The 13,783-nt window shown below is 44.5% G+C and overlaps 1 protein-coding gene across 1 annotated transcript in view; it reads left to right on the forward strand.

The window, feature by feature from the left end:
- Nucleotides 1–13,462, forward strand: part of MALRD1 (MAM and LDL receptor class A domain containing 1) — a 491,201-nt gene extending 477,739 nt beyond the window's left edge. The window contains exons 39-41 of the mRNA XM_077268326.1: nt 3,571–3,646; nt 5,652–5,714; nt 13,078–13,462. Coding sequence (XP_077124441.1) covers nt 3,571–3,646; nt 5,652–5,714; nt 13,078–13,149 — 211 coding nt within the window. The 3' untranslated portion in view covers nt 13,150–13,462. The remainder of the gene's footprint in view (nt 1–3,570; nt 3,647–5,651; nt 5,715–13,077) is intronic.
- The last annotated feature ends 321 nt before the right edge of the window (nt 13,463–13,783 follow it).

Consider the following 13,783-nt stretch of genomic DNA (forward strand, 5'->3'; position numbering starts at 1 on the left):
CCAGAGTGTGAGGAGTGGCCTAATACATAGGACCCTTTTCTCCCCCTGGTGGCCGGAGTGTGAAGTGTAATGTGTGACTGTGATACCTGGTCAGGTGAACTCCTTTAGTGCAATCAGACGTACCATCACTCCCCTTAGTGGCGGAGCGACAGTACTGCAACGACCAGGACTCTGGGGCGCTGCATAGCCACATGACCACTACACCCAGCTAACGATCTTCTGACTAGGTGGCCCATGGAAAGCTGCTGGGAGTTGTAGAGAAATCTGAACCAAAGCAGTGGCGGCTTAGTAAATCTTAGTAAAAATTAGCTGTAGAACCTCACTTTCGGAAAACTTTTGCCTTGTCATAAAGATAAGTTAGAAGTTGTGATCGGTGGGCTTCTGGGTGCTGAGGTTCTCACTGAGTACTATGGGGAGCAGAAATGCTCAGCCAAGCACTGTTCTCCTCCAACGCTAAAAATGGACTCATATCATTTCTATTGAGCCCCTCTTAAGTTTCGGAGGACATTCACATTTCTATTCCTTCATTTTAAAAATTAGTCTATCCACCCAATCCCAGCCATTGATCAAAACATCAGACGTCAATATGGGGCTTTTCCAACACACTACAGGCTTCTTTATAAAGCAAAAGGCAGGTACTCGTCTGATGTTCTATCTCATGGTGGTGATCAAGGATCTTTGACTTTCTCAAGTAGGGAGAAGGTTGACTAAAAACATTTACGAATATAACAATGGAACGTTACCAGCTCCTAAAACAGTTGTGTACAATGGGTGTAACCAAGGACACGGAAACTATTAGACTTTGGAAGGAAGAACTGGTTCAGCACCTGACATGCGCAGCATGAGGCTAGGGTCACACCACCATATTGTCTTTCATCTTAGAGAATCGGGCTGATTATCCTAATCTGTCTGATTTTTTTCCAACCATTCATTGACTTGCTTGGCCGAGTGCAGTCTGAATAGCGGATGAAAATCAAGTATGCTGGGATTTTTGGCCTCCAACTGGCTCAGACATTTGACATGTGACTCAGACATGTGCACAGCCCCATAGAATAACATTGGGCTGAGTGCAATCCGATCTTTTGTTGGATCGTCCTCAAGCCAAAAATACTACTATGTGCATGAACCCCAATAGTGAGACAGAACATCTAGCAAACCAGATGAGCAGGATTTTAATACAGATGAGATGACAATTCTGTTGCAAGCAGGTACGTGTCCATTAAAGGAGATATCTGGTTTCAGAAAACACTTTATCCCTGGTTACAGTTTGTTTAAAAAATACAAACTGAGCTCTACTCACTCTTCCCGGGTCCAGCGCTGAGTCTCTGTCGTAGCTCATGGTGTCCGCTATTGTCTGCAGCGCTGACATCACATTGACGGAGTTGAAGCCTGTAACTGAGCTCAGAGCGGCGCTGCCTGAGTTGACGACACAAGCCTCTGAGCTCAGTTATTGGATGCAGCACAGTGAATATGACAACAGTGCTGTGGAGAAAAGCAAGCACATGGAGCAGCAGTGGAGACCCAGCACTGGACCTGGAGAAGGTGAATAAAGCACAGTTTGGACATTTAAAACAAAATTCAGACAGGTGAGAGGGGTTTTCCAAAATTGGAAAACCCCTTTAAGGCCATCGGGTTCAGTGTGGAGAGCTGGAATGAACCTAAGACTATTCTTGGGGCACTTGTCCAGCTAACTTACAAAACAAACTTGATTTTCCCTTCATTGCTACCCCATCTGAGAACAGCATGGAGTAGAGGAAGAGACCTTGATTTCAGGGATATATCACTTACTGGGCTACTTGCTGCAGTTTTGATAAAATCACTATTTTATCTGCTGCTGATTTGCCAGTTTTCTGAATGCTGAGCCCTGTATAACCCTGCACACACCACTGATTTCAGCTTTCTGCCTATGCACAGTGTACACATAAAGCTGACTATCACTAGTGGGGGCAGGGTTGGACTAGCTGGCAGCAGACTTTGGAGTCCTGCAGTGATAATCTCCTGATGATAAAACACTGATTTTTATTAATACTACAGCAGGTAGCCCAGTAAGTGACACATGGCAAGAATCAGGGTCTCTGTCTCTACATCATGCTGCTCTCATATTAGGTGGCAAAAAACATGTACAGAAATTCCTTCTATTGTACACTGCTCAAAAAAATAAAGGGAACACTTAAACAACAGAATATTACTCCAAGTAAATCAAACTTCTGTGAAATCAAACTGTCCACTTAGGAAGCAACACTGATTGACAATCAATTTCACATGCTGTTGTGCAAATGGAATAGACAACAGATGGAAATTATTGGCAATTATCAAGACACACTCAATAAAGGAGTGGTTCTGCAGGTGGGGACCACAGACCACATTCTCAGTACCAATGCTTTCTGACTGATGTTTTGGTCACTTTTGAATGTTGGTTGTGCTTTCACACTCGTGGTAGCATGAGATGGACTCTACAACTCACACAAGTGGCTCAGGTAGTGCAGCTCATCCAGGATGGCACATCAATACGAGCTGTGGCAAGAAGGTTTGTTGTGTCTGTCAGCGTAGTGTCCAGAGGCTGGAGGCGCTACCAGGAGACAGGCCAGTACACCAGGAGACGTGGAGGGGGCCATAGGAAGGCAACTACCCAGCAGCAGGACCGCTAGCTCAGCCTTTGTGCGAGGAACAGGAGCACTGCCAGAGCCCTGCAAAATGACCTCCAGCAGGCCACAAATGTGCATGTGTCTGCACAAACGGTTGGCCCTGGGTTCCTTCTAATGCAGGACAATGCCAGACCTCATGTGGCTGGAGTGTGTCAGCAGTTCCTGCAAGATGAAGGCATTGAAGCTATGGACTGGCCCGCCTGTTCCCCAGACCTGAATCCGATTGAACACATCTGGGACATCATGTCTCGCTCCATCCACCAATGTCACATTGCACCACAGACTGTCCAGGAGTTGGCAGATGCTTTAGTCCAGGTCTGGGAGGAGATCCCTCAGGAGACCATCCGCTGCCTCATCAGGAGAATGAACAGGCCTTGTAGGGAGGTCATACAGGCACATGGAGGCAAAACGCACACAACTGGACATCATTTCCTTGTTTTGAGGCATTTCCACTGAAGTTGGATCAGCCTGTCATTTGATTTTCCACTTTGATTTTGAGTATCGTTCCAAATCCAGGCCTCCATTCGTTAATACATTTGATTTCCATTGATTATTTTTGTGTGATTTTGTTATCAGCACATTCAACTTTGTACAGAACAAAGTATTGAATGAGAATATTTCATTTATTCAGATCTAGGATGTGATGTGTTATTTGGGTGTTCCCTTTATTTTTTTGGAGCAGTGTATATCTATAGTTCTACATCGGCCACAGACTGGACATTATTTCTTAGACCGTTTTGCTTTTTTAAAAAGTCTCTTTCGGTCTTGCACTATTTTTTTTGTCATTCATTTTCGCTTGTATATGTGAGTAGTAAGAAAATAACATTTCGCTGTTATGTTCTCGTACATTTAGATGCCTCTCCCTTTAAAACTTCATGATCTCATGACTAAAATTAATGCTTCCTTTCATTTTATTCTCCAACAGGAAACATAAAGGCAAAATCACCAGTGGGTTCTCCAATCCAAATTATGCAGGGAGCAGCACGACTTCACTGAACGAGGTGCATAAAATCTTTATCAACCATTACAGCGCCTTTGCTTTGAGCCATAGAGGAACGCGGGTCTTTATTCACATACTTTATTCTTTCATGAATTGCGTTCTTTGTTTAGTAAACAAGCTGCGTTCCCCGGGTCTGAGGGTAACATTCTGTTCATACGGGCGTATAATACTATATATCAATCTCTACCGGGGGTCTCACGTCAGATTAGCAGAATGTAAAACGCTTTTACATCTTCGTTATGCCTAAAGTCATTTTTGGTTTTGATGTTTGGGGACAAAATATCTGAAACGTCTGATCTCCATATTTATTTATTTAACTATGTATTTATTAATTTATTTTAAATAACTGATACACCAGCTAACATGGCCATAAAAGTGTCTATCGAGAATAACGTCTGTACTTACCAGCCATTATATGAATCTCCACCATTGACCACATGCCATAAATACCTGGTAGGGTCCAATTCCACTTTTAGGACTCCCACCTATTGGGAAAATGGGGTTCCTCTTCTCCCCACCTAGCACCAGAGTAGAGGAGACCATGCACGTGGCTCTCCCCATTGAAGATTATGGGTGTTGTGCTGATGCTGAACCATTGATCACATGTATGCCCAAAGCGTGTACTTCTGGCATCTGCTGTTCATCGACATACTTATTTATCCACTGTATGGACTAGTGAAGTAGACTATGCTAGTCTATGCAAAGACAGACACCCACCTGATAAATGTTTCCCCCTTGGTACCTATGGGATACTTCTTTCTATGAATTCCCTATGGCTGATTTATCCTGTTGTTTGGTTATTTACTAGCATATAATAATAACACAAAATAATCGGGTGGAGCGCTTCAAGATTTGGCAGCTAAAAACACCATCTGGTCAAGCCTGGACCCTCGGGGATATAAAGAATAAAAAACAGATAGATACAAAATATATTGGAGCTAATGTCCATATATATGTTAAAGTCAATATGTCACCTAATCTGAGAGCAGCATAATGTAGGGGAACAGATCCTGATTCCAGGGATGTGTCACTTACTGGGCTGCCTGCTGTAGTTTTTGTAAAATTGCAGTTTTATCAGCAAGAGGTTATCACTAGAGGACTAGCAAACCTGCTGTCATGTTGTCCTCATATTCATGAGCTCTGTGTAACCTCGCACCCACCGCTGATTAGCACCACCTTACATACATGCTGTTTAATAATTTGTTCAAAGATTTTTCCTGGTATAGAAGTAAGGCTCACTGGCCTGCAATTTCCTGGCTCCGTCTTCTTCCCTTCTTTGAATATAGGGAGATTTGTCCTTCTCCAATGTTCTGGGACCTCTCCTGTTCTCCACGAATTTTCAAAGATTCTGGCTAGTGGTTCCGCAGTTTCCTCTGTTAAAGGGTGAACATTGACTTGTAGGATTGCTACTTCCAATAGGTGGCACTAGAGTTCTAGTTCTCTTCCTCTCTGAAAAGAGAATTTGCACAATTAGCATATTTCCCAGAGGAGCATTGCGGCTTTAAGTCTCCTCATCTTGGCATGCTTAGCATGTCAATCTCCACAAGGAGAAATGATACTTCTTGGATATCAGTACTTTAGGATGTAATTCATCTCACCAGGAGCTTGTCCTCCTCTATACCGTGCTGTCCACAGATCAGACTGCATGCACAATGTGTCTGCCAGCATCATGTTATAGAGCAGGAGGAAATGAGCAGACTGAGTTGTAGTTTTTTGGGGAAAAGATTCAGTATAATTTTTATTCTATTCATTAAAATTACTGATAACTGCGCTTTTAGAGTCAAGGAGGCGGTCCTAACCAGTGATTGACTAATTTGTTCATTTCAATGAAAAACAGAGATGTCAGTCAATGAGTAGGACCGCCCACTGGACTCCACCAGAGATTTCAATAAATAAAATACAAGGTATACTTAATCCATGATGACATTTTCCCTTTAAATTTATGCAATGAAGATTATTTGCATGTATTTTATATTGATTTCTTTACTGTTTTTCTCACCTTTTAGTTTTCTGAAACGATGCATCCTAATGTCCAAGTCAGTGTTTTTCCCTGGAAATCAGGCCGCCAGGTACGTGTGATTATTGAAGTGTATATTGTTAATGATAATATTAAACTTGTTTTATTTGGGTCTGAGTCAAATGGAATCTCCTGTAGAAAATATATATATTTTTTTACAAGGATTATCCTATCATAATAAAGCCTTAATAGGTTTACCATAAAATGACATAGGACTTGGAAACGCCATCACTAATATTGGCGGAGGTGCGGGAGTGCAGGGGAAGCAGCACGGATTCATCACTGCGCTCCTTCACCGCATTTCCCGATACACTGGGAATGGACCCGGCTGCAGGTCACGGCACAGCCGGTGGGCTGTCACTGTACTTGGAAAAATGGTTGTATGGATGCAGCACTAAATCAGCGTTGCGGCTTTATTATGAGGATTGGCGAGGGTCCCCATGTACTAAGGTTGTTCCACAATTACAATTTATCACTAATCCATTATTACAATGTTCCAGTATCAATACATTTTTCTGCCTGCATATACATGTGCTCCTTCTGTGTTCAACACAAAACACTTTAACCGATTGACTCAGGCTTTTTTTTTGGAAGAAATTTTCCTTTAATTTCCCAGAAGCACACATTTCTAAACAGCGAAAACCCAAAACAAATACTATAAACATTTCTTTTTCATTTCAATTGTTTGTATAAAATTGGAAAACCCTCTGAGGAAGCTATAATGTGCGAAACATGCTTTGGGCCCATTGGCAGGCAAACTTGGGCAAAAACATGAGTAAGGCTATTTTACAGATTTAGTGCTCCAACACAAGTCATCTTTACTCGTATAAGTGATATCCACGCTTATCGCAGATACTATTCGTACCTATGATAGTCTATGGTGTAGTTCACATGTCCAGTATTTTCCTTGGACTTGTTGTTCACACACAATCACAGAGGCTTTTCTGCTATTTATCAGAGTGTCAGATCAAACTCAGCAATGCAAGTTTAGATCTGTGATAAAAATCGCACAGGACTTGGATGCCATCTGTGTGCTGTTTTCATGGACTGCTTGAAAGGAGAAGCTGGAGAAACCACCATCAATTTTTTATTTCATCCGAGAAAAACTGATAAAACTCTGATGGTACAAAACTGGGACTGGCCAAACTCTGATGACACTCTGATCAAAAGCACTGATGAAACTTGGACCAATTTTGCATATGACAAAAATTCACTGATGTATGAAGGAGCCTTAAGTTACATGTACAGCAGAATGGATCCGTGGAGGATCAAGTTCAAGTCGAATTTCCTGTAATTTGCGGTTACATGCGAATTCGAACATTGAGATTCATTAAAAAAAAACTTGCCCGGCGCCATTTCCCTCACTGCTGAACCTCCAGAGAGTGGGCTAATGTCATTTTATATTACCTGTGGATCTCCCCATAATGACCTGCAGCTATGACATCTAGCTGATTACCATATTTTGTACAGTGGTGGTCAATACAAAAATCAGCAGTTCCCAGTGGAGCACAGTATGTATGGCAGAGTTGTTTTCCATTTCCAGAGTCACTCAGTAAGTCTCTCCTGTAGAGTGTAAGCTCTTATGGTCAGTGGGGTCCTCTCTCTCCTGTAGAGTGTAAGCTCTTATGGTCAGTGGGGTCCTCTCTCTCCTGTAGAGTGTAAGTTCTTATGGTCAGCGGGGTCCTCTCTCTCCTGTAGAGTGTAAGCTCTTATGGTCAGTGGGGTCCTCTCTCTCCTGTAGAGTGTAAGCTCTTATGGTCAGTGAGGTCCTCTCTCTCCTGTAGAATGTAAGCTCTTATGGTCAGTGGGGTCCTCTCTCTCCTGTAGAGTGTAAGTTCTTATGGTCAGCGGGGTCCTCTCTCTCCTGTAGAGTGTAAGCTCTTATGGTCAGCGGGGTCCTCTCTCTCCTGTAGAGTGTAAGCTCTTATGGTCAGCGGGGTCCTCTCTCTCCTGTAGAGTGTAAGCTCTTATGGTCAGTGGGGTCCTCTCTCTCCTGTGGAGTGTAAGCTCTTATGGTCAGTGGGGTCCTCTCTCTCCTGTAGAATGTAAGCTCTTATGGTCAGTGGGGTCCTCTCTCTCCTGTAGAGTGTAAGTTCTTATGGTCAGCGGGGTCCTCTCTCTCCTGTAGAGTGTAAGCTCTTATGGTCAGCGGGGTCCTCTCTCTCCTGTAGAGTGTAAGCTCTTATGGTCAGCGGGGTCCTCTCTCTCCTGTAGAGTGTAAGCTCTTATGGTCAGTGAGGTCCTCTCTCTCCTGTAGAGTGTAAGCTCTTATGGTCAGTGAGGTCCTCTCTCTCCTGTAGAGTGTAAGCTCTTATGGTCAGTGGGGTCCTCTCTCTCCTGTGGAGTGTAAGCTCTTATGGTCAGTGGGGTCCTCTCTCTCCTGTAGAGTGTAAGCTCTTATGGTCAGCAGGGTCCTCTCTCCTGTAGAGTGTAAGCTCTTATGGTCAGCAGGGTCCTCTCTCTCCTGTGGAGTGTAAGCTCTTATGGTCAGCGGGGTCCTCTCTCTCCTGTAGAGTGTAAGCTCTTATGGTCAGTGAGGTCCTCTCTCTCCTGTAGAGTGTAATCTCTTATCGTCAGTGGAGTCCTTTCTCTCCTGTAGAGTGTAAGCTCTTATGGTCAGCGGGGTCCTCTCTCTCCTGTAGAGTGTAAGCTCTTATGGTCAGTGGAGTCCTTTCTCTCCTGTAGAGTGTAAGCTCTTATGGTCAGCGGGGTCCTCTCTCTCCTGTAGAGTGTAAGCTCTTATGGTCAGCGGGGTCCTCTCTCTCCTGTGGAGTGTAAGCTCTTATGGTCAGCGGGGTCCTCTCTCTCCTGTAGAGTGTAAGCTCTTATGGTCAGTGAGGTCCTCTCTCTCCTGTAGAGTGTAAGCTCTTATGGTCAGTGGGGTCCTCTCTCTCCTGTAGAGTGTAAGCTCTTATGGTCAGTGGGGTCCTCTCTCTCCTGTAGAGTGTAAGCTCTTATGGTCAGTGAGGTCCTCTCTCTCCTGTAGAGTGTAAGCTCTTATGGTCAGCGGGGTCCTCTCTCTCCTGTGGAATGTAAGCTCTTATGGTCAGTGGGGTCCTCTCTATCTCTCCTGTAGAGTGTAAGCTCTTATGGTCAGCGGGGTCCTCTCTCCTGTAGAGTGTAAGCTCTTATGGTCAGCGGGGTCCTCTCTCTCCTGTAGAGTGTAAGCTCTTATGGTCAGTGGGGTCCTCTCTCTCTCCTGTAGAGTGTAAGCTCTTATGGTCAGCGGGGTCCTCTCTCCTGTAGAGTGTAAGCTCTTATGGTCAGCGGGGTCCTCTCTCTCCTGTAGAGTGTAAGCTCTTATGGTCAGTGGGGTCCTCTCTCTCTCCTGTAGAGTGTAAGCTCTTATGGTCAGTGGGGTCCTCTCTCCTGTAGAGTGTAAGCTCTTATGGTCAGTGGGGTCCTCTCTCTCCTGTAGAGTGTAAGCTCTTATGGTCAGTGGGGTCCTCTCTCTCCTGTAGAGTGTAAGCTCTTATGGTCAGTGAGGTCCTCTCTCTCCTGTAGAGTGTAAGCTCTTATGGTCAGCGGGGTCCTCTCTCTCCTGTGGAATGTAAGCTCTTATGGTCAGTGGGGTCCTCTCTATCTCTCCTGTAGAGTGTAAGCTCTTATGGTCAGCGGGGTCCTCTCTCCTGTAGAGTGTAAGCTCTTATGGTCAGCAGGGTCCTCTCTCTCCTGTAGAGTGTAAGCTCTTATGGTCAGTGGGGTCCTCTCTCTCTCCTGTAGAGTGTAAGCTCTTATGGTCAGTGGGGTCCTCTCTCCTGTAGAGTGTAAGCTCTTATGGTCAGCGGGGTCCTCTCTCTCCTGTAGAGTGTAAGCTCTTATAGTCAGTGGGGTCCTCTCTCTCCTGTAGAGTGTAAGCTCTAATGGTCAGCAGGGTCCTCTCTCTCCTGTAGAGTGTAAGCTCTTATGGTCAGCGAGGTCCTCTCTCTCCTGTAGAGTGTAAGCTCTTATGGTCAGTGGGGTCCTCTCTCTCCTGTAGAGTGTAAGCTCTTATGGTCAGTGGGGTCCTCTCTCTCCTGTAGAGTGTAAGCTCTTATAGTCAGTGAGGTCCTCTCTCTCCTGTAGAGTGTAAGCTCTTATGGTCAGCGGGGTCCTCTCTCTCCTGTGGAATGTAAGCTCTTATGGTCAGTGGGGTCCTCTCTATCTCTCCTGTAGAGTGTAAGCTCTTATGGTCAGCGGGGTCCTCTCTCCTGTAGAGTGTAAGCTCTTATGGTCAGCGGGGTCCTCTCTCTCCTGTAGAGTGTAAGCTCTTATGGTCAGTGGGGTCCTCTCTCTCTCCTGTAGAGTGTAAGCTCTTATGGTCAGCGGGGTCCTCTCTCCTGTAGAGTGTAAGCTCTTATGGTCAGCGGGGTCCTCTCTCTCCTGTAGAGTGTAAGCTCTTATAGTCAGTGGGGTCCTCTCTCTCCTGTAGAGTGTAAGCTCTTATGGTCAGCGGGGTCCTCTCTCCTGTAGAGTGTAAGCTCTTATGGTCAGCGAGGTCCTCTCTCTCCTGTAGAGTGTAAGCTCTTATGGTCAGTGGGGTCCTCTCTCTCCTGTAGAGTGTAAGCTCTTATGGTCAGTGGGGTCCTCTCTCTCCTGTAGAGTGTAAGCTCTTATGGTCAGTGGGGTCCTCTCTCTCCTGTAGAGTGTAAGCTCTTATGGTCAGTGGGGTCCTCTCTCTCCTGTAGAGTGTAAGCTCTTATAGTCAGTGGGGTCCTCTCTCTCCTGTAGAGTGTAAGCTCTTATGGTCAGAAGGTTCCTCTCTCTCCTGTAGAGTGTAAGCTCTTATGGTCAGCAGGGTCCTCTCTCTCCTGTAGAGTGTAAGCTCTTATGGTCAGTGAAGGTGTGCAGTTCAGTAGTGAATGCTTGCACTCTCTCTAGGGAAGAATTAAAGGGCTGGTGGTTGGAAAAACTGTGCTGTTGACCCCAGCACTGCAGCCCATCTTCCAGAATGCCAAAGCAAATGACTCGGGCCATAAACGGCCCACAGGCTGTAGGTTTCTCACCCATGGGGTAAACAATCATCATCACTTAATTCCAAAGACTATTCGTGACAGAGAATTGAGACTTGACAATACTTACCTCTCTGATCTTCCTCTAAAGCCATAAAAAGACAACCCATCAGACATCATCAAAAAGACTCTTTATGGCAGTTGTTGAGGGGTTAAGTGGTACTAGCCACTGGGAAACAGAGAGCAATCATCTAAACCTGTCTTGCTAAGCTGGGAAAACAAACCATTGAAATGCACTGACTTATATTTTCTCATTATTGTGTCTTGAACACTAAAACTGAGGTTTCATCCAATTTCACACTGTAAAAATTGCAATTTACAGAATACAAACCCTGGATGCTTTTCTGCGCGCTCCCATTCCCATAGGGTCAGTACATGATCAGTGACACACGGACGTCCTCGTCTCGTCCCTTTTACTGCAGTATCTGTTTGCATGAGGAGCGGCTACATTTAAATTGTAATTGACAAAGTATCCCAGGGACTGTTCCCAGTGCTCAGATGAAGATGATGAACCTGAGGGAATGAGCGATATGGTGGTGAGATCTTATCTGAAGAGGAGAGATACTTATGGTCACCTCGCTGTACTGTATCAGCCACTCATAGATGCAACGACTCCATAGCCACATCCATTCTTGTTACTCATCTAATTTTTGCTACAAACGGAAAAACAGTATTTTTTTTTTTAAACTCCGACATATAGGATGGGCCGTAAATGTAGGTTTCTCGCTTGCACAACAATTTTCTGAGCCGCACATGCACAGCCACCTCTCCATTCCCAGGGCAGTGACATGGGTCATTCTTCACCGGCAGTTCTCCACTTTAAAATCTCTAAATACGCATTTGTGCACATGTATCTGTACAATTATAATATCCAAATCCAGGTCACTTCTAGTGGGTTTTTTTCTGAAGACATGTTGAGAATTTTGATTTATATATTCGCTATAAATTTGCTTTAATTTCCATCTATTGCAATGCAAAGGGCGATGAGTAAGGCCAATCCTCCGCATGATCTGAATCCCACCTCAGCTTTGGCACAGGGTGAAGTTTGCATTGAAAATGAGCAGCAAATTTCCCCCAAAAAATTAATATCCCGCAGATGCCTGTAATGTTGGAGGTTTACTGTGGCAGCCCCTATGGTGCTTTGACATTGCGTTTTTCTCCACGGTCGTGGGTCCCGTCAGGGCTCCCGTTCAAACCACCACGTGACTTATGTGCCAACGGGGCTATAGACTATTGGGTGGCGGTAGAGCCAGTGTGCGCTCTGCCGGGCTCCATTTTCTGGCGTACACGCCTACTGGAGGTGGACACTCATTCATTGTAGACTTCATCTGGGTGCCAGCCTCTAGTAGGCGTACATGGCCGAAAATGATGCTGGCACCATTATAGTCTACGACCCCGTCGGTGTTGGCACATATGTCCGAATACCATTTTGCAGAGGGGTTAGGACGCAAGCCCAGGCTCACAAATGTGGAGAAAAGCGCAATGTGGAAGCAGCCTTATAGTTTTTTCCTGCGCAGTGGCACTACCGGCATCCTGGCTGTGCAGGAATCAGCAGCACATAACCTTTAATGGAGCGGTGCTGCCATGGGGTAAGTGCTGTTGTGCCTAGGAAAACGTGTGAAACAACACTGTGGACCCTTCACCTTCAGGATCGGTGGGTGTCCTAGAAGTCAGACCTCCAGGGATCATTAAAGAGAACCGGTCATGTTGGGTAGGAATCGTCAGGGTAGATATCGCTTAACTCAAACTAGTCAGGTTTCAGATGCTGTAATCATGCCCACTGAGCCATGAGCGATGTCTTCTCTATTGGCCACGTAATCTCTTTCCTTTCTGGCCATGCACCATGCACCATAGAAGTTGGGGAGAACGTTCCTGACTTCACTGCACTCGCTGAAGGAAGGCATGGTGACCCCATTCCTGAAATGACATGCCTGTTTCAATATATTTTTGCATTCTTGCATCTATTTTGCAGTATATTTTCTTAGAACTTGTGACATTCCCCTGGTGTTCCTTCTGGAAATGCAATAATACACTGACAACTGGGCAAAAAAGTGTGTTCGTACATACAGCGGGTACGGAAAGTATTCAGAACTCTTTACATTTTTCACTCTTTGTTTCATTGCAGCCATTTGGTAAATTCAAAAAGGGTCATTTTTTCTCGTTAATGTACACTCCGCACCCCATGGTTTTGAATTTATGAATATATTTCCAGGAGGAATAACAGAGGAACAAAATACTAAAGAATTATTTTGATTAGGACTATAAATATTTCCTTAAATAGGACAAATGCTACTGAAATACCAGCACTATTTTTTTCCTAGTATCTAATCATACACCGTTCACTCTTTTCATATTCTGTAGATATTATTTGTATGACATTCTAGCGAAAATGTCTTCTTTCTATTGATATCTTGTATCTCCTAGGATTCTCGGAAAGAGGTGAAGGCCTGCTCATTCTCCAACCCTCTATACGGCAAAAAAGACGAAAACCTGTAATTTTCATGTCACCGTCATCTCGTTCCGTGTCGAAATTTCCGAGAGATAAATTATAATATCATTTACAGCTCCAGCGATTGTTAATGTAAATACCACCTGCTGTTCCAGACAGACAAAGTAGGTAATAAATGGTTCCTGCGCGGTGGATATTAGTACACGCCACCGGCATCAGTGAATGGATGTGTTACCGGCAGATATTCTCGGAGCCAAACATTACCACATGGAAGAAATTCATCTCCCTTTATTACATTTCTATACATGGTTGATACTGGATTGGTATGGCCGAGGCTGTAATAAATAAATCTTATGTTAACCTTCATGTGTGGTTTGGGTTTCTTGAATGTAAATGTTACACTGGCGCTACTAGTCACACTCACAAGCACTGCACCCTTGTATTTCTCTAGAGTATTCCTGTGACCCATATTATACATTTTTAGAGCAATTTTCCACCATCCTTAATTTTCAGGTTGAGGTCACCTCTGGAAGAAGCAGAATTCCGGGCTTAGATGTTTTCCCGCGCTCAGAAGCACTGCACCATCGTATTCTTGTACATTTTTCCCAACAATAATGTTACCTGTTTGGAATATTTTTTATGCAGATTTTCCATTTGCAGGCTTCATCTATCATTTTCCGT

This window comes from Ranitomeya variabilis, chromosome 6, assembly GCF_051348905.1.
Source record: "Ranitomeya variabilis isolate aRanVar5 chromosome 6, aRanVar5.hap1, whole genome shotgun sequence".
NCBI lineage: Eukaryota > Metazoa > Chordata > Amphibia > Anura > Dendrobatidae > Ranitomeya > Ranitomeya variabilis.